This window comes from Halichoerus grypus, chromosome 9, assembly GCF_964656455.1.
Source record: "Halichoerus grypus chromosome 9, mHalGry1.hap1.1, whole genome shotgun sequence".
Classification (NCBI taxonomy): Eukaryota; Metazoa; Chordata; class Mammalia; order Carnivora; family Phocidae; genus Halichoerus; species Halichoerus grypus.
In genome coordinates, this window is record NC_135720.1 from 67,907,371 (window position 1) to 67,928,687 (window position 21,317).

Genomic DNA, 21,317 nt, shown 5'->3' on the forward strand with positions numbered 1-21,317 from the left:
ATGTTAATGCCAGAAGAAAGGGAAGTATTAGGTGGACATGTAAAAAGCCAACTACAGAGTGTTAAGAATCACTTCTATGTGCAAAAAATATTAAAGGCAGAGAATGACTAATAATTATTTTTTTCAAAGGAACACACATATTATATGAGTACAAACCTTTAAATAACAGACTCTATGTGTATAAACTTCCTGCTATTTCCTCAAGGTTCAGCTGAGCGCAAATTTCAGGTGAACATGCATACACTTGAAAAAAACCACAGCTTTTAATTTATAAATGTTTACCCTGACATGTGACAGGAAAGCAATAACCATTTACAAGAATTTTATGCATTTCTAAGGAAGTTTTAACTTAATATTTTTTAAATTAAGCTAAAATGTGAAAAGCTAAATGTGACACTTATTTCAAACTACTATATGCTATTCTGCATAGTATTAAGAATTACTTGTGTTTTGGACCACTTATTTACTTAATAAAAATGTATTCAGCTGTAAGCATTTTTATACTTTATCAAAAACTTTAAAAAAATCTTAAGTGTAAATATGGCTGAACCAAATATGATAACACTGAAAAATGCTAATTGCAGTAAGACATTACTGGAATAATAAAGACCTCGAAATGGAGTCTACAGTAATGAAGTCGTTCTTGAAAGAGAATTCTTGAAAGAGAAGAATGTCTGAAACTGAAGAGGAAAAAAAAGGACTGATTAAGTAGACCTACCAAATATGCAAAATCAGTAAGCAGGAATCAATATGGAAAAGCATAACAGAGGAAATGTATTACAACTTTGAGTCTTGCAATGCAAGTACTAGGGAAAAGTATTAAACACATTGAGTAAAACCAATAATTTATTAACAACTATTAAGATTTGTAAGAATAGTATGTAAACAACAAAATAAGCTCAACTTTAAGTTTCCATAAAAGGGTGGAGAGTTAAGACTAAGTAATCAAAAAAAAAAAAAAGACTAATCAATAATCTTATTAATTGCTGTATCTCTAAAGCCTCGAAGAGTACCTGACACATAGTGGATGTTCAATGTATTTTGTTCAATTAAAAAAAATGGCATATGTAATCATTCCATTCAGTTACTTCCATTAATTAAAGTGAACAATTTGGTGGATCATTTGGTGAATCCAATACAGCATTTACTTGAATGTGAATTTACAATCAAATATACCCAGTAAGATTCTGCCAGTCATATATTGGGGTATATAAGTTTTCAGTCCTGAAAAAGTAAAAAAAAAAAAAAAATCATACCTACTATTTGAATTTTGTAGACTTGCATGGCTTCAACCAAGATTCTATCTTTATTGTTTAGAGAATACCAAGTTCTTAGTTGGGTTTCCCCTAAAGGCAAATCCTGAGACAAGGATTGAGTGCACATGGTTTATTTGAAATAGTGACCCTGACAGGGAAATGAGAACATAATACAGAAAAGGAAAGGCAGCTAATACACGGTGCATAAGCCAAATACCACAGTGGACACCGTAGGAAAGCTCTAGAATTATTCCAGTAAAGGGGTGAAGAGCCTCGTGTTTATCCCTCTATACCATGTTCACTGGGGTAAGGGCCATTACCTAAGGAATATTACTTTTCATGCATTTTCAGACCACCCAAGCATGTCAACAAAGTGAGTTTTGGTAACCCAAAGTTAGCCCCAACGAAGATGTAATAGCTGGACCTTAAAAATCAAGTTGGCATGCTTGGAAATACTAAAAGAATCTGGGAGGGTATGACTGGCACTCATAGTGTCTGCTACAACAGGCAAGAAATGGCAATTGGTATGTGTAACTGAAGAGGCTCTAGAATAAAAAGAGAAGATATGAAAATAAAACTCTTCATAGCACCATGCTAACTAGCCTTTAAGGACACTATAGTATAGTAGCTACTACTGTCCATACTCAGTAAATCACTGCTGCTTGATGGAGGAGTGGATTAATGATTTAGGACTGAGCTATTCAGGAAGAGATACACCACAACACTACACACAGCCATAGCAGCCCACTTGCAGTGAGCTCTCAATTTTATTTTTTAATGTTTACTTTTGACCACCTAGCTAAGAGGGGATGGCTTTGACGTAGGACTTTTTCTTCTAAGAGATAGTTATATACACTATTTTAGCCATAAAATATCAAAAATAAAAATAGATTAAACCCCAACAATTTCTCCTAATATAAACACAATTATAAAGTCAATTAAAAATCTAAAGTAAAAAAAGCATCTTGAAAGAAGTGTTGTCATTTAACTTCTTATTCTCTACACGTCCTAAATCTCCCACATTCTTTCTCAAAATATAATGGCATTTCAAGACTAAATTTTTAACCCAGATTTCACATCTTATTACAGTCCTCCAGCTAAATTTTGCTGCTTTCAGAAATCTTTTGTATGTCAGTTCAATATGCTTCAACTGGAGCTGAATTATCAATTTTGATGATAATGCATTTTTTTTTTTTTTTGGGTAAATTAAGCTAGAGACTCAGGAAATAATGTATTCTTTGTTTTCCAAAGGGGATCAGTCTGAGGTTTATTAAAGTTGATAATGAGTCTTTTAGAAAAAGCAGAAATCAATTCTGAGCAAGAAAGTTAAGGTAAGCAATATTATATGAAATTGAAACCAAAGATGACTCCATTTTTGTTAGTTTAATAAAGACCATACGTCAATTCAAATATGCTGTTGTCTCTCTTTTAATGAAGATAGCTTATATTGATTAATAAACTTTTGAATTGTCTGGATATATGAGAAGGTATAAAACTTACTCTCGTTTAGATTGATCAAGAGTTGCTTCATTAGATTTCAGAATGAAATTTCCCTTTAGGCTGTGAATCCAGTTTGATCAGGATAATGACATACTAACCTTAAGCAAGTGCCATTTATCAAGGAAACACAAGTATTTACTAGGAAAGTTTTAAAAAATTAAAGATTTAAAACCCTAACATAAACTGAATGATAATATTTTTCATCATCTCCAAATTACAAATTTCTACATAATGGCCATGCAGTAAAACAACATTATATTTGATATACTCATTACAGTATGACCATATTCCTAAACATCCCTGAAGATTCATTCTTAATGATTAATTGAACTTGCACTCTTTAAAATGTTTTACTCTGCTTAAATTTCAACTTTAATTTCTTCTCCCTGAAACCAAAGAATCTCACCACACCACCACCAAGTTTTAAGCATAGTTGGCCTTACATCCATAAATGATCAGATAAGAAAAGAAATACTATTAGAAAAATCATAGTGATGCAATCCTAAAGTATAATTATCTCATCAAATAAATAGAAAAGGCTCCATATTTTTCCAGAGAAGGCCCATATTCAAAAAACATCCTGCAAACAAATAAGGTTACAATTAACCTATTTTTCTTAAGGGATCCCAATATACCCAAAAGCAATTTGATCATCTGATAGTTCAATACGCAAAAGCCTAGAACTGGATTGTTAGCAGCTACAAGTAATAGTAGAATCTAATTCAATAGCTCAATAGAAGCTAGGACCAGTAATCTGGCTCTAAACTTTCAGGTAAATAGGTTTTGGTGATTTTACAAAGAACCTCAAGGGTCCATTAAAATGAGAAATCTTTCTACGGTTACAATGCCAGTTACTGTCTTTATAAAAGTATTCAGAGAATGTTGGTAAAATGATTCATAGGACACTGGTGAGTTCATCACAACTGCACCATAATCTTTAAATACACCACCCCTTTCAAGCTTCTTTTGTTAATCTACTCTATTATTAGAGTCCCCCGCTTTAACTAGGCTCCCTTTCTCCAGCCCCTCACTCAGAAGGACCATACTATAGTACTGGCTTTTAGTTCTTATGGTCACTAGTGGTTTTGACAAGCAGGAATCTAAAGCCTAATCAGCCTCTGAGTGAACCAATAAAATTGATTTATTGAATTTATAAAACCAAAGATTTCAGCCAAGATCAATGTGTCCTCACCAAGGTGAATTGTTCCATAGATGCTACTGGAAACAGTCTTGAACTGTGGCCAAAAGATATGTATTATAAATCAGAACAGAATCACTAACATCAACTTTCTTATTTTCAACAATAGAAAAATAGGCCCAAGATTAAAGTTGTATAATTTTTAGTTCTTCAAAATGAATTATTAAAATACATGCTATTACCTGTATGTGACCTTAACTGTTCTCAACTCCAACCAGGCTGGGAAATAGAAACTAAGGCTGCCTCAGTCACATTTTAGACATACCTGATCAGATTCTCCAGGAGTAATACTCACTGACAGAACTGTAGGCTGTGGCTAACTTGTGTTGTCACATCATGTCATCTACTTCTGTTCCTCTATCTAGTATTTCATTCATATTAACATTGCTGAACACCACATATTTTCTAGGCACTGTACTACATACTTTCACATACCGTTTCATATACATTAAGATTTAGAGATGGATTGACATTTTAATATTTAACAACTTTGATATGATTCATATTCCTAACAACATGAACAAAATGTTGTAATATTAATAGGAATATAGCATAACTTACAAGGTAACTCATTTAGCTCAATATTGACAGCGTGGTCAGTCAGGCTTCAAATAATAAAAAATTATTGGATTATTTCTTTAACAATTCAAGCTAAAGCTCCCAGCGTGAATTTAATAATCCATGCTAAAATTGCACTACAAGTAGGAAATTCCATTTAAAGAATAATCGTCATAATTACATTTCCTGAATTTTTCTAATATTTCCAGTATTTCTTCAACTATCTGAGCTTTAAATATTGATTTCCCAAACTTATCAAATATGACAGAACAAGTGAATATTGAATATCAAGCTAAAACACCACTGGGGGATGATTTTCGTTTACACTTATTTCCCTTAACTTTCTGAATGCCTCTGGGCATAATTGAAAGACCCTGTTTCTTTTCCTGTACCATGTGTTAAAGTTTAAGTGCGTTACATAATTGAATTGATTAACAATTTTGAGAAGATTAATTAGCATCCCAACAGAAATTTAACATAACTTTTCATTAATATCTTAATCTTGATAGTACCAATTTTCCTCTCAGAACACTATGAATTCCCAGAGATGGCTTCTAAATACGGATCCTCTATTTACTTAATGGAGATTTGCACCACTGAGAGTAGCTCTGTGGGGTGCTGGGGAACTCAGAGGAAGATGTGAAATGGGCTGTTTACGAATAAGAATGCAAAGTAGGCCCTCTCAGCCTTGCAGGTTTCAAGCACTATATATCCCTTATCCTGATTGCAACTTCAGCAGAGTGGAGTGGTTTGTTTGTTGAAATAATGAACAGTAGATGGCATTCATTTTAGTGGAAAGTTTTAATTTGTGATTCCCTGAGGCTGTGTGAAATAAAACACCCTCATTTATTCCCATAAATGAAGCCAACTTGTTTCTGGAATTTCTTCTGATAGACCATCTAAGAACACTAATTTGACATATTAGTCTGTGAAATAAAATATTTAATGAATGCACTTTTGTAGTGAAGAGCAGTACTTCTATGAAGATTATTTTTATTTCTGAAGTATGTTCTTATCTGATTAAGTTTTTGCTTTTAAAAACGAATGCTAAAATATATCATGATGTTTAAGCTTGCCTCAGAAGCTCAAAAAATAAAAATCTGCCTATTCTGTTTGATTCTACATCTGTTTTATTTATTTATTTATTTTTTTAAGTAAGCTCTATGTCCAACATAGGGCTTGAACTCAGGACCCTGAGATCAAGAGTCTCATGCTCTACCGACTGAGTCAGTCAAGCACCCCTGATTTTATATCTATTTTAGTTAAAATATCAGTTATTTCTGAAAGCAATCATTAGCATCACAGTAATATTTCAATTTCAATAAGCAATTTAAATGCATTAAATAGTAATGAGTATTTGGAAAGAAGAGGAACTAAAGTTTATCCTTGCAAAATCTAGAAAGTGAAATATCTTAAAAATGAATAATTTTAAGATTGGAGAAAGATTTAAATTGACCAGGAAAACAAAGCATTTTCAAAACTCTCAAATACTTAAGAAATCTCCATGATAAATAATTGAAACGATACTTGTATATCAATTTAGCCGTTTACTAAATCTTCTCTTGATGATACTATAAAAAATATGTGATTAAATCATTCCTTATACCTGAAATAAATTAAACAGTATTTACTTAGAATTAAAGATACTCATTTACATTTTAGAAAATTTTTAAATGTCTACTACATTTCAGGTGCTGTTCTAAATCCTGAGACAGTGGTGAGCACAATGCTTATAATCCCTGTCCCAAGTGGAACTAACATCCAGTGAGCAGGAATGGGGAGGGGTGGGAGGACAGAAAATAAACAAGGAGGCAAATAATTAAATAAGATGATGTCAGATAGGTAAAGGGCTGGAAATGAAACTGAGTAATGGATAGAAAGTGAAGGGGTATGTTGCTGAAGGGAGGCTAACATCACTACCTCTGGGATGGTGACTGAGTTGAGACATTGTGGAAAATTTGGGAAATTGCAAATCCAAGTTGAGAACAGCTTACCTGTAGACTAGTATGTAGGAATAGAAACCTAACACACAAAAAACAGACCTTCTCCTAATATTTGTGGGTCCAGGGCAAGAATACAAATAAAGGCTCACATACTACATGTCTAAATATTTATAAGTTCTAACTCAAGACAACAAGCTGGTAAAGGAAATATATTCCATCCTCCTACTTTGATATTACCTTCACTAGAATGTGGTAATATGAGCAAAGCCTGTGTTCAGCTCCTGACCTAGACCCCTCTTCTCCTATTTTGGACTCAAGTCCATACTGCAAGGAATCTTACACACCCACATGTGGACACCTCATGTTTAACTTCCTGGAAGTATTGAGCACTGAAACATCCTTTTATCTTGGTTCCCACAACATCATAATTTTTAGTTTTCCACAGATTTCTTTAACAATTCCTCTGCATCCACCCACGCCTTAAATATTTTATTCCTTAAGGCTCTGTTTTAAGTCCTATTCTTTCTCACTTGACACATCTTCCCTAGGCGACCTTATTCATTTCCATGACTTAAATTATTGTCAGCAGGCCAGGATCTGTTTCCCTCGTGCCATGTTTTTCCCTAAGACTGTCTGTTTAATAATTCCACTTAGAAGTCTCTCAGGTACCTCTAGCTCAATATGTCTAAAACTGATTTCTTTATTCTTTTCTCCCCCAACCTTGTCCTAGTCTTCTCTGCTTCTGTAAATAGCATCCTTCCTATCCAAGTTGTACAAGTGAAAAGTTTGGGAATCATTCTTTATTTTGCTCTTTTCTTTCCCTCTTTCCTCCACATCCAGTCAATCACTAATTCCACCAATTCCATTTCCTCAGTATCTCTCAAATCTATCCATTTATCTATAACTCTTATGGCCACTATCTATACTGTTCAAACTACTTATTTCTTGCTTTAACTACTTTAACAGCCTCTTAGTGCTTCTTCAAATTTTTCATGTAGAGAATAACACTGTAAGATACTCTGAGATGAACTGTGAAGAATTTGGAGGTATCTATTTGGGGCATAATAAAAGAATGTAATTGCTTTTCTCATACTATGTAATTTTAAAAAATAAACAAAACATTAGAGATGATGTTAAGCATTGAATTTATATAAATATCAAATATTTTTCAAAATTTTAATAGGAATTTTTAATATATTTTTCTTCATAAATTTCACTTTTTAATGTAAGATTTTCTGCTTAAAATGCCCACTATCAATTCCTGATCAAGACCTTTAAGGATGTCCCTTTCAAACTCTTGATAGTCATCATCAAAGAGAAACTTTATTCTCTTTGATGAAAAGAAATGAAAAAAATGTTTAAATATTTTTAGAACCATTTTAAAATTTGCAACAGTTGAAATCATATTTAAGACTCTAACAGCTCTTCCTCTTCTTTAAATGCAAATGTAATGTTCAAATTTCTTGTGATAATATGAATGAATTTTGAAACCAGTTGAACTTTTTCTTATCAAATATTCAAAAACAACAGAGATTCTATCTGTAGGACATAAAGGCACCATCAAGGCAGTTGCCTTGCAGCCAGCTTAGCTGAGGGAGTAAAAACTAAAACATTAGTTAGCTACAAACAGAAATGTCCATTATATGTAATGTCGAGAATGCTTTGGAACTATACCCGCCTCTACTCCCCCCGCGCCTTCACAGGCCTAACTTTACCATCCACATTATGGGCATCTGAAACACAAACCCCTTCAGCAGCCCCATGGGCTGCAAAAGACCTAGGATAAAGATGTGGGGAGTAGCAAATATGGAATAAATTCAAATATTTGAGAAATACATGAATTTGGGGAGCTGCTCTCCAGCTGTGTCACTGAATTGCTAAGGAGTTGGCTATCCTTCATGTATTGCAGTTTTGAATATTTGAACAGAAAACTATTTCTGAACTTCCTGGAAAGAATAATATTTGATCAGGTTGGGCTAGTTTGGTTTTAGAACAGGCAGTAAAGATAATACTTTCTAGATACACAGCTCAACCAGAATAGACATATGAATAATGAACATTTGTTGGTTGCCAACCAAACAAACATTCCCTGCTTTGCTCCTCCTAGGAGTCTTCAGATTTTTCTTCTGGTTGGGAGTTCCTCCTTCTCAAAGCCCATGATTCCTGGAGTCCTCAGTCTAAGTTATACAAGATATTTTCAACCTCAAACCTCCTGTCTCCTATTGCTCACTCAAGGTACAGTTGCCAAGGGCTTTTTGAAAATGGAAGTTCCTTGCTCTTCTGAAATAGCTACCAAAAGAGACACTCTCTGTCATTGTACTGGAGAGTGTGTATGTCACATGAAAAGCGAAACTGCTAGAGCCTACATTCTCAATGGGGGTGAAAATTGGGGAGAGAAAAAAAAATCTTACTCTTTTTTATATATAAAGCACAAAACAGGCATAAAGTCCATAAACAGATATGTACCATATCTGTGGTATTAAAACTGGGGGGGGGGGGGCGTTGAGAAAAAAAATCTTAAAAGGCTCTTAGGGAAGCAATAAAGAAAAAAGGGTTGAGAAACACTGTTCTAGAGCAATGGCAAATACCACAAAAGGCAGAAGACAATAATGGAAACTAAATTATTGATATCATTAAGTTTATGAATCAGTTTCTGACACCTAAAATCTGTCCTAGCTCTTGACTTTCCACTTAACTAGGCAAATAAATTCCTTTTAATGTTTAAGCCATTATGTGTTGAGCTCCTGTTATTCATAACAAACGTCATATTAACTGACAAAATATGGAACTCGTTATCTGATGTATTATACATGCCGATGCAACAGAATATTAAAGTGGAACTATTTTAGTCTGTTTCTGCTAAGTCTCCATGAAAATAGGTGCCAGATATCCTCATATCCAAAATGAGCCAAGTAAGATGAGATCCCACTTAAAACATTCAAAGAGATAGTGGGAAATTGGTATCAAAACTCTTGGTCCTCATCCCATGGATAGTGCAGAAGAGTTAAAATTGAAGACAGGGTTGAAGGTTAAAGAGTAGTTATTAGGACACTGACACGAGGGTGGTTGGTGGAGAGTGCTCAAATTGGGAGGGACTTCACGAAGACTCTTTAAAAGCCTTGTTTGTATCTCTGGAAATTTGTGTAGACACAACAGACTGGTAACCAAAGTTTAAATTGTGAGGTTCAACCTTCCATTCTTAACTCATTAAAGTTAAAGAAGTTAAAGGGAATACAAAGTAAAAGTTAAGGTGAATTAAGATAAGTTCAGCCCCCTTCCCTCATTTCTCTGGATTCAAACTGAATTACTTAGGAATCTTTGATTGCAAGTGACAAAAATACAACTTGACTCAGCTTAAATGAAAACTGGGAATTGACATAATCAAATCACAGGAGGTGAAGTGGACTTTGGGGATGACTGCATCCAGACATGAATAATGCTGGGACTTTATCACAAGCTAGTGAAAAGGTTCCAGGCAGACCTCCCTACCTGCCTCCCCGCCCCCCCCAAAAAGGCAGTCTGCAAGCACATTGGAGAACTGACTTTAGTATCAGTCTCATAAGTCCAAATCAATGGATAAAATATAGAAGCAGAAATATTGGAGATTTCAAAATCATGTAGGAAGTTCACTTTGAAATGCATCCAACAAAAAAATGATAGAAGTATGTGTGCATGGGTAAATAGATGGACAAATATAGAATAAAGCAAGTATAGTAAAATGTTAATGTTAGAATCTTCATGGTAAGTATATAGGAGTTCACTGGAAAATTCTTTCAACTTTTCTGTGTTTGATTTTTTTCCTAACAATATGTTGGGGGCGGGGAGAGGAAGTCAAACAGAATAGCATCATGGCTGTAAGGATTAGTCTCTTGTCAGCAGGATATTAGTTCTAAACTGAAGGTACAGAAAACAGACCTTACACTCCAGGCAAAGGGAGAACTAGCAAAAGCTATTCATTTAACCAGAACATGGAACAAACATTTCTTGAGCTTCCACTTGGTAGACCCACTGAATTAAGATCAAGGTGTTAACGGAGTAATGACCTGCAGAGTGATAGCATGAGGTAAGAGGTGACTATCTTAATTTGAGAAATCCAGAAATGACAGGTGAAAATGACAGTTATCCTATTGACTTAATCTGCTTCTGTTTAGTTATTAGTGCACTAAACATCATTTTAAATGTTGAAATAAAGCCCTGATTTCGCACTTGGACAAATGAGTAGATGGAGGGTATCCTTCACAGAGATAGAAAATGCACACGGAAAAACATTTGTAGTGGCTAACATTTGCATTTGCTTTTGGAATCTTGAGTTTAGGTGCTTAAGTTACACCTAAATAGAGATGTTCAATAGGCTGGGAATTCAGGTAATATTTGAGCATTGGGAGATTAGGAGTCATCATAAAAGTGGTCTAGGTATTCAAGACACTGTGTATCATCCAGGGTGTATATGGAGAAGAAATTCTTTCATTCTTTTTATAGCCATTCACCAAACTATGATTATTACCAGAACTACAAAAAAATGACAGATGTTTTTCAGTTCAAAACTTAATTTCCAAATCCAATGACCCATTTGCTATCCCAAATGTGTTTAACCTACTTCTGTACAGCATTTATTGGGTTGGCTACTCTTTAATTGGAAAGCTCTCCTCCAGTGATATTCCCATCACCATTCCTCTCACTTCCCCCTGACTGTTCCTTTTCTGTCTCTTACCCTACTGAGTCTTAGAATTTGACATTTATAGGGTTTCATCTTTGGTCCTTAAGCCTTCATTTCTAACTCCAATTTCCCCAGTTAGGCTTTAGGTCAAATCGACTAAATAAAGTTTAAAGGCTAGTTTAAAACTAAAAATTGTATTGATAGCACAACACAGGCAACACTATTCACCTTGGAGCTACACTGACCTAGCTTCTACTAGCCTGTGAGGTTCATAATCTTTTTCATCTCTCTGAGCTTATTTTCTCATGTCCTTAAAATGGTAGCCAACATATTTAATTTGCAAGGATATTGATGATTAAATTATAAACGTAAAGCACCTGAGTGCTCCGCACTCTATAAGTACAATTAATACAACCCACAACTTCAGATGAATACAAGTTATGCCAAGTTATAAATATCTACCTTACCTAATAATAACTTCTGTTCGTGTGCACTCAGCCTACACAGTGTTACTCAGGTTACATGCGTTGGCTCGCTCTGTATTATTCTCTTTAGAATCTCTCATAGCATCAGGGACTGGCTCAAAGTAACAGTAGCAACTGCTTCCTTCCATACACCGCATTGAGGGAAACACATTTCCCAAGGCTTCTTAAATAGTTCAGTTTAGCTTAGAGGTTAAACTAAAAAGCTTCGTCACAAAAACTTAGTCCAACACTAACCCATCCGTCCGCAGGTCTCTGAGACAAAAGGGAGCGGAGCCCTAACACAGTTTACCAGAGTTGAAACCTTAGTTTTTATCTTTCCCGCTGGTCTCTGAACGACCAACCGCATTAATATTCCGTCGTACTCCGCGCCACTTCCGTTCGCGCATTTTAATTACGTCAGCGCATCAGCTCTCGCGGTATCACCCGATGCTGAGGCCCTTTAATAAAGATCTCGCGAAATTTGTTCTGCAGTTCCAAGCCCGCCACTCACTCTCACCCACCCCACCCCCAATCTGTCCTTCCTTTCCCTGTCTCAGTCACAAAATTCTCCCCTCCCCTTTCTTGAGCTCACAGCCCTCCTCCAATTTCCGATTTCAGGACGGAACCGGAAGTTCAGTGGGCGGGGCCCGGCGGCGGAAAACGCAGCGGAGCCGGAGCCGGGACTCGGCTGTGGCCGCTGTCCGTGTACCCGCCACGGATAGCCGTGGCTTCAGTCTGAAGGTCGGTCCGGAGGCGGGTGGGCGCGGGGCTCCCCCGGAGTGTCCGGGTGGCAGCCTCCCCGGGCCCCCCGGGCTTCGCGAGGGATCATGTCTACAGCCTCCGCTGCTTCCTCCTCTTCTTCGTCTTCGGCTGGTGAGATGATCGAAGCCCCCTCCCAAGTCCTCAACTTTGAAGAGATCGACTACAAGGAGATCGAGGTGGAAGAGGTGAGTGAGGCCCGGCACGGGGGCACGGGAACCGGCCTTTGCGTGGTCCCGACTCTTAAGGTGCCTCCCCCGGCCCGTCTGATTCTCTGGGCCCCGTTGGGTCCACCCGGGAGTCCCCACACAAGCTGAGTATAGAGGAGACTTTGCCTTCAGATGCTCTGGGAAAGCTTACTTTTTCCTCGCTTCGGCACTTTTGTGTTTGGTCCGGTGCCTGGAGTTCGATCATCTGAAACAGCAGGATGAACTGGTGAGATGGTGTGGTCCACCAGTTCTTAAATATATGTATGTAGTAAATTCATCGAAGACCATGGTCGTTTTGGAGTTGCAGTTCACTGAGATTTGGTGTTCTTAAGGGCCAGCGATTGTATTATGTTCGACTTATAGCTCAGTGCCTGGTACGTAATGTGTGTTCAATAAATGCTTGATAAATAAATATATCATCATGTCTAAATAAAGTGTTTCCCCAACTACCGAATGGTTCTGTTTCGCCGATTCTATAGAGCAGTAGTCATAATATTAAATGGTCTGCCTTCAGTTGGACTAATTTGGATAAATTTTACCATTAGTAATGTAAACTACGATGAAAAAATGTTTCAAGGTAGCATATTCCGAAGAGATAATGATTTCGGTGACAACCACAATATAACACCAAACCAGAAATCGCTGTTAGAAAATCCAAATCATTTTTTATTCTGTATTAAGTTATCTTAGAGAAAGATAGTAATGTGCTTTTAACATGTTGTTTGTTTTCAAATATACAGAGTAGATTGGTTCTAAGGACCACAAAATTTAGAAAAGTAAAAACTATATATATTTTAAAGATACACTTTAGAAAGTGTTAAAGCTTTAGTTGAACATAGTATCAGTTACCATTTATTCTTCATTTTTAAAATTTATTAAATACTTTGCAGTATATATGCCATAAAGAATACTGTGTATCCTATGTTATAGACTTTCAACGAGTTATCTCTACTTTAAAAATCCAAAATTATTTTTAGGCAGTGGCAAGCTAAAGTGGTGAGATAATTATCATTCAACAAATAATTTTTTTTTCTATGCATGTTTTGGAAGAAAATGGATTCCTTAATCATATCTTTTTATGGCATAAAGTAATCATTGAGAACAGCCTCATTTTACAAGGTAGCATAAACAAGGCCTTTGGAGTTAGAAGGTTCAATATATCAGGTATACTACTTATTAGCAGTGTGATTTGAAGCAAGTTTCCTAACTAATCCCTTTGAGCATTATAGCTTTATTCCTTAACTATAAAACAGGGATAATAATTTCTATTTAATTTTATCTGTATACTTCCTTATTAGGCAATAAAATCAAAACACCCAACATGGTACCTGACACTTACTACTAGAAAACTGAGTTCCAGAGAGGAACAGTGACCCTCTTTAAGGTCACATGGCTAAAAGAAGGACCCATATTTTGGAAAGAGGAGGGAATTTATTTGTGTGTATGGGGTGTGTGTTTTCTATTGAGGCTATGATAAATTCCTTTTTCAGAAGTGGATAGTTGATCCACTTTCATGGCTAACTTTCTTTTTTAAGAAAAATTCAATGAGTCAGTATAAAAGAATTGCAATTTTTAAATAAGCATTTACGTCTACTCTGTGGCAAACTGCTGTACTTGTAGACTACAAATTGTTATATAATAATAACTTGTACTACTAAATGCTTTCACAGACTTACATCATTTGATTCTTACAACCTTCATTTTCTCACACTACTTTCTAAAGCATTTTACATTATTGCCTTTTGGAAGAATGGAAGTTACTGAGGGGACATTCATCATTTTACTGCTCTTTGCGGAAAGCTATTTAACTTCTGATGAAGTTTTATGTTTCTAAAGATTTTTCTTTCAGTTTAGATATTGTTTCAACCTTTCTTTATGTCCTATACTTAGGACATTCCTGAGGAGTAAATTTTTGTTTTCAGATGAAAATTTCTAAAATTAGCTGGTTATTTAGTTTAGTTTTCATTTTTTAATACCCCATTTATTTTCACTTTAAAGATTGAATTTGGACCTTTCTAATGTTGAAAACATTACATAATTCCCATTACATTTACTTGCACACATTAAAACAGTGTTATATAATCCAGAGTACTATAGGCATTCAGTTAATAACTATTTCTCAACTTAGATTTTGCTTCTAGATTAAAATCAAAAATAAGAGAACGAAGAAAATGACTAGAAACAGAAAGTATTTTACATTGCTTTTAGTATTTTAAATAGTACAAATACATTGTCTATAAATAAAATTATATTCTGTATTTCTTAAATAACAATGTAATTGAAGCAGCATTATGTTGATTCAGTTAGAAACTGTGTAAGAAAAATACTCCAACCACAGACCAAATATGCAGTCATTTAGTAGATATTTTAGTGCATATTTTTAAGGCATCAGCTGATTGTAATCCTTACATTCCTAATCTTATGACTCAGTAATACCAGGGCTGCACTTCCTAAATTCAGTTCTGATATCAAATTATGTGAGGTCTCAGCCTCAGAAACCAGAGACCTCAAATTATGTGAGGTCTCAGCCTCAGAAACCTTAAAAACTTTTTTTTTAAGCCACCTAGTTTTTACCATTCTGGAAGAGAATGTTAGAATAAATTGTGAGGTATGTACATTGAAGACTAGGTTGCAAAAAATGGTAAAGGCAGTGCGGTGTGGTAAAAAGTGTATTGGGCTGGGTATTTTAAAAAATTGAATGCCATACTGATTCTACCATAATATATTTCTGTAGCCTTGAGCAGGTAACCTAGTTTTTCTGGGTGTCTGACTTCTCATGTGAAATGAAGGATTAAACATGATCATTTAAGGTCTCTTCCAGTTCTAAAACGAAAACACATTCATTATTTCCAGTATTTTTGCTCTGTTTCCACAGTAAGCTCTACATGATCTCTTGTGGAATGTAGTTGGTGACCAACCAACCCTGGTTAGGCAGGACAAATATCCCCATTTTACAGATATTGACAAATGGTCATAGAGTTTGATTTACTAGAAACCTCATGTCTAAGTAAATGGTAGAGCTGGGAATCGAATTTGAGATTTCTCACTCATGAGTTAGTTGCTCTTTCTTCTAGATATACAGTGTTGCTTTACTTCTTTTTGAAGCACTCTGACCAAACCTTATTCTGGGAATGGAGAAACAAAATACTGATTTTCTTTACAGTGGTTGGTCCTACACATTTAATGAGCATTCTCTTCTGTGTAGAATACAGCTAAGATACTGTGGAAGATGAATAGAAGAATGCTAGGATTCTCTTGAAATTTTTGACTTATTGTGAGACTAGAATAAACACAGAACAGTTAATAATTAACATTTTCAGAACCATGAATTTAAAACTGTGGCTATAGATAACTGTGCATTGAAGCCATAATTTGAAAGTAGGGTTAATCACAGAAGACTTCATTGAATGGAAAGTAGTTTGAAACCAGATTTTGAATAAGGTAAGCATCATAGATTGGTAAAGGCACAAAGGTGAATTGTCTTTGCACTTGTTCCTCTGCCTAGAATGCTCTTCCCCCAAGAACTTCACATGGCTGGCTCCTCTCACCAAGTCCCACCTCAAATGTTTATTCCTTAGGGAAACTTGCCCTGAGTAACCTAGATCTTCGTCAGTTCTGTTATCCTTTGTGGCACTTAACCAGTAAGCAAAATTGTGTATCCCCCAGCAAAATGTAAGGTGCCTTATTCACACTTGTAAACACCAATGTGTAGAGAACCTAGTTTTTCTATAAATATTTGTTGAATGAGTAGTTGAAGTTATCACTGCATAATCATGTGGATTTAGTGCTCATCCAGTTCTTTTATACTGCATGTGATAAAACCAGAGGTTACAGTAAGTATGTGATTTGGCTAAGGCAGCATTTAAACTAGAAATCTGATTCTCTATCCAACTGTTGATTCCGTTATACTCCATTATACCTAGCAAATAAGTTTGTTTAGCAGGGGTTTTAAAAATGCTGTAAAGGGTAGATGCTATAAGTAAACCATGTATTAGTGTGCTTTCACTAAAATCCTAAAAAGACCCTCTTTGGCGTGGCTGCTTTTTAAAAGGGAGACCTACAGTGCTGACATAAAGTATAATATGAGCAAGGCACATATAATCACTACAGTATTTATATGTTGTTAAGCTTCATTATAGAGACCCAAACGTTTTGTTTTAAAGGGAAGTGTAGAAAGAACTTTGGCAACGATGTATATTTTGTAGTTTTAGAAGTATATGGGCAACTGATAATGGAGAAAAACCTTGTTTATAGTGGCGTGAAAAAACTGAGTCTATAAATGTGTTAGTATTTAATTGTGGATATCCAGAATTATTAATAAACTCTTCCATATGAAACTTAATGATCATTGGTTTCATTAGAAATCTGAAATTGTTAGCAGTGAAGAGAGAAGCACACGATAACTTATATTGTGTGTGTGTGGCTTAAAAGATGACATGGGCATATTATTTGAAAGAAAGGCCTACTAACTGGGTCAGATGTCTATGGCAGGTTTTAAAAGACTGCGTGAAAATTCAAAAGTAAGTTTGAATAATCAAAGCTTTACTTTTATGTTATCAACCCTGTCTTGTCAGCAGATGGGAGTTCTGCTCTGCCACAGTTTATTAATAGATATTGAAGTTCTAAGTTCTGAAATAGTTGGAGGCTCTAAGTTCTAATGAATAAACGTAAGATCTATGCTTGTTCTGTCATGTTCCATATTTCTAGCCAGAGCAGTGGCAGCATAGCCAGGGTCCATTCACATAGTCCACCAAGCAGGGCCAAATCAAAGTGACAACTATAGTCACTGAACTAAAAATAACATGAATTGGGGACAATTAAGAAGAATTATTTCATAGTAAATTAAGAGCATATGGGCATCCTTTTCCATTTTGTATAACTTAGGTGGGTTTTTTGTTCATTTGTTTTTATTTTTTAAAGATTTATTTATTTGAGAGAGCGAGAATGAGAGAGAGAGACAGAGTACATGAGAGGGGGGAGGGTTAGAGGGAGAAGCAGGCTCCTCGCCGAGCAGGGAGCCTGATGCGTGGCTCGATCCAGGGACTCCAGGATCATGACCTGAACCGAAGGCAGTCGCTCAACCAACTGAGCCACCCAGGCGCTCTGTTCATTTGTTTTTAATAACATGACTTGGATGAAGGAATAGTCTTCCATCCTAAAGAAATTAGTTATTAAAGGAGTTGCTTTCTTTAAACACACACACACAATGAATTCTGATTTTGATATTTATGTTTTTTAATATTAATTGCATGGAAGTATTCACACTTTCTCTCATATTCTTCTGTTCTATTTTTTACTTAAAAATTACATTTAAATCTGCTTTACTATATGAAACTAAAGTTTTGGACCCAGAACCTAGAAGACTACACCACAGGGAGAAAGATGCATATCATAAGAGAATTAATCTAACAACATTTTAATTTAGAAAACATTCATAAATTTAGGAGGAAATATTTCTAAATTAACTTCCCTTTTAAAACCAAAGTCCTCTTTGCATTCCTCTGTTCTATTTTTACAGATGAGGGATTGTGAAAAATATCTAATATTTATTTCTGGGTTTGCCGTTTTGTATGGATGTGTGTGATGGGGGAGATAACTTGTAATTTGGATGTGTGCCCTTTTTTACACACTTGCTGAAAATTGGTCTTTGGGGAAAGCAGTCATTCAAAATAATTGTTAATGATAATGTGTTAAAGAAACTTATGTTATTTGGATATGAATGCAATCCAAAAAGCATATTTGATTTGTCAACTTGAATTAGAAATTTGGTAGTAAGTAAAAAGTGACTTCCTTTCCTTGTTTTGTAATTTGAATATTAGGTTTTTCATTGTTTACCTCAGTTGCCAATGTGTATCAATTTGACATCTGTGCCACTCATTTATACTGACCTACTGTATGTCAAGAAGAACATTGGGTTGCTCACAAGAATTCCCCTTTTCCTTTCTTCATGCCCAAGATGGCCTCTTAGTGCTCTGGACAACTTTCATAGATAATATCAACTGGTCTCTGTGATGGCTTCCACCAGAGTATTTTGTTTCACTGTTAATTATGTTTTTAATATAACCTAAAGTTGTTCTCAAACCAGAATCACTTGAAGAGCTTATTAAAACACAGATTGCTGGACCCTACCCTCAGACTCAGCACTTCTGGGTTGGAACCTTAGAATTTATATTTCTCACAAATACCCAAGTGATGCTGATGCTTTTGATCCAGAGACCACACTTTGAGAGCCATTGAAGTAATGCTTTTGCTGTTTTCGCATTTGCTTTCTTTTTAGAAGTCTTCCCTTGGCTTCTTGTGACACTCTTCTGGTTTGCCTGCTACATTATTGACTGTTCCTTCCCAGTTTTTGCTGGTTCTATCTCCTCTGTGTTCTAGATGTTGAAGTTCTTCAGAACTCAGTTCCGAGGCCCCATTATTTAGATACTATTTTTTGGTAATCTGACCCAGTTGATTGACTAGAAATAACCAACTAAATGCTGTTATTTAGTTGCTAAATGTGTTATCTTAAAAAAAAAAAATCTGCTTGCTCCATTCTTTGTTTTTCTTCATTAAGCTGTTGCCTAATCTAGACATTATCCTTGATTCATCCCTTCTCTCCACCCATCTTGCTGTGTGCAGACCATCAGCAAGCTCTTTGTTTTTTTTCTTTTTAATTTGAGACAGAGAGAGAGAAAGAAGCATAAGTGGGGAAGGAGGAGCAGAGGGAGAGGGAGAAGCAAACTCTCCACTGAGCAAGGAGCCTGATGAGGGGCTCAATCCCAGGACCCTGAGATCATGACCTGAGCTGAAGGCAGGCGCTTAACCACCTGAGCTCCCCACTCACGTGCTCACGAGCTCATTTAACCCTAACTATCAAACATATCCCAGATCCGCCCATTTTTCTGCACTACCATCAGTCTTGTCCTCACAGCTACTCTCTCTGGCTTAAGCTGCGATAATAGCCTCCTATCTAGTCTCTCGATATATTCTAGCTTCCCTACAATCCATTTTTCATGTAAGAGCTAGAATGATTTTTTTAATAAAAATCATATCACATCTTTCCTTCTTAAATTCCTCCTGTTGCTTCCCATTGCACTTAGACTGAAATCCAAACTCCTTTTTGTGATGCAGAGAGCCATTCAGGATCCAGACTGTGCCTGTCTCTCCAGCCTTATCTTGCATCACTCTTCCCTTCTCCCACTATGCACTGCCCACACCAAACCCTCCAAGTGTTTCTCTAGGTCATCACTAAAATGTTACCTTTCTCAGTGCAGCTTTACAGGACTACCCTGTTTAAAATTGGCAGGGTGGGTAGTGCATACATGTAAGTGTACACACAAGATTTTTCTCCTTTTCTTCTTAGCACACTTACTTACTAAAATGTATGTGTTTTCTTGTATATCTTGCTTCCTCTTTGTTTGTCTCTCTCCACAAGAATATAAGCAGTAGGAACAAGGATTATGGTTTATTTCGTTCACTTCTGTATCTTGAGTGTCTAGGATACCACCTAGTCTATAGATGGAGTTCAAATATTGTTGAATAGGGAGTCAGGGATTATTTCCACCCCTCCTTAGGGCCTTCACATTACTTGTTTCTTCTTCTTTGATTGGTTCCTTGTATCATTCAGATATCAAATTAGTAACCTCCTCAGATGGCCTTGCATACTGTCCATCCCAAAGTTTCCACTAGTCTCTTTGTCCTATCATCCTCATTTTTTGTTTTCTACATGGCATTTTTTTGCAATCTGATATTTTTCTCATTCATCTTTTTGTCTATTGACTGTCTTCCCCCCCCCCCCACCTCCCTTCATTAAAAGCACATTCCATGTAGATCAGAGCCTTTGTCTTATTTATTGCTGTATCTCTGGTATCCTAAATCATAGCTGGATATAGTAGACATTCAAAAACTACTGGTGTAAGGAGTAAACAAATGAAGTTCATTATTCTCTTGGCATGAACCTCACCATTACCCATTTTGAAAGGAGAGCTTACCTGTTTCTCTCTTGTTTACTGACTAGGCCTTCCCCCTTGGCTTTCATTGATTCTCCAAAACTCAGCTGAGCTCTGCATTTAGTTCCCGGTGTTTGAGTTATCTACCATCCCACAGCCTGTGATGATAGGTTCCAACAGTTTGCTCTACAATAGCCTCCTTCCAACAGTTCAGAAAACTCTTAATTTTCAGTTGCCTCACTTCTCTCTTGGCAAGAGTTTTTTGTATCATTTCCATGTTCTCTTGGGGCTGAGAGAACCTGAGTAGGGCCTCCCTTTGTCTGTCTGCCTTGCATTCTCAATCATCTGTAGCTTCCCTTGTTAGCTAAGCTGCATGAGGCTGCCCTCTCTTAGGGATCTCTTTGAGAAGTGGGAGGGATAAGTCCTTTCTGCCCTCAAATCCCTAAACCTATCCTGAATCCCTAAGCCTATCCCTGAAGGGGAGGGGGTGTTTCTTCAACCACTATCACAGACTCACCTTTGGCTCACTTCAGCTGTTAAGTATTTTAAAAATTATTTTAACACTGTTGTTTTGTCTTATTATTTCTCTATCTCACAAGGTCAGTTCTTTATTTTTATTTCTTGTTACTCCTAATGTCTCTACATTTATGCCTTTTGAGAAGATGGGAGGTTTTTTTGATACTGCATTCTGAATGACCAAATAGTATATTTCTTATATATATTTGGCCTTTTTCACAGTTCCTGGCTCACAGCTCCCAAAACCCTCAGAAGTTCCTAAGTGAAGAGAGATATAAAAATGTTTCTCTCTCTATCTCTCTCTCTCTTTCTGTTATGTTAATGAG

At 36.1% G+C, this 21,317-nt stretch overlaps 1 protein-coding gene across 2 annotated transcripts in view; it reads left to right on the plus strand.

Moving 5' to 3' along the window:
- Positions 1 to 12,125: 12,125 nt before the first annotated feature.
- The window catches only part of MAP3K7 (mitogen-activated protein kinase kinase kinase 7), a 71,780-nt gene continuing 62,588 nt past the window's right edge, over positions 12,126 to 21,317 (plus strand). The window contains exon 1 of one of the 2 annotated variants that reach the window (XM_036114315.2): positions 12,126 to 12,523. In XM_036114315.2, coding sequence (XP_035970208.1) covers positions 12,404 to 12,523 — 120 coding nt within the window. In that variant the 5' untranslated portion in view covers positions 12,126 to 12,403. The remainder of the gene's footprint in view (positions 12,524 to 21,317) is intronic. The other variant, XM_036114327.2, reaches the window with a different exon arrangement.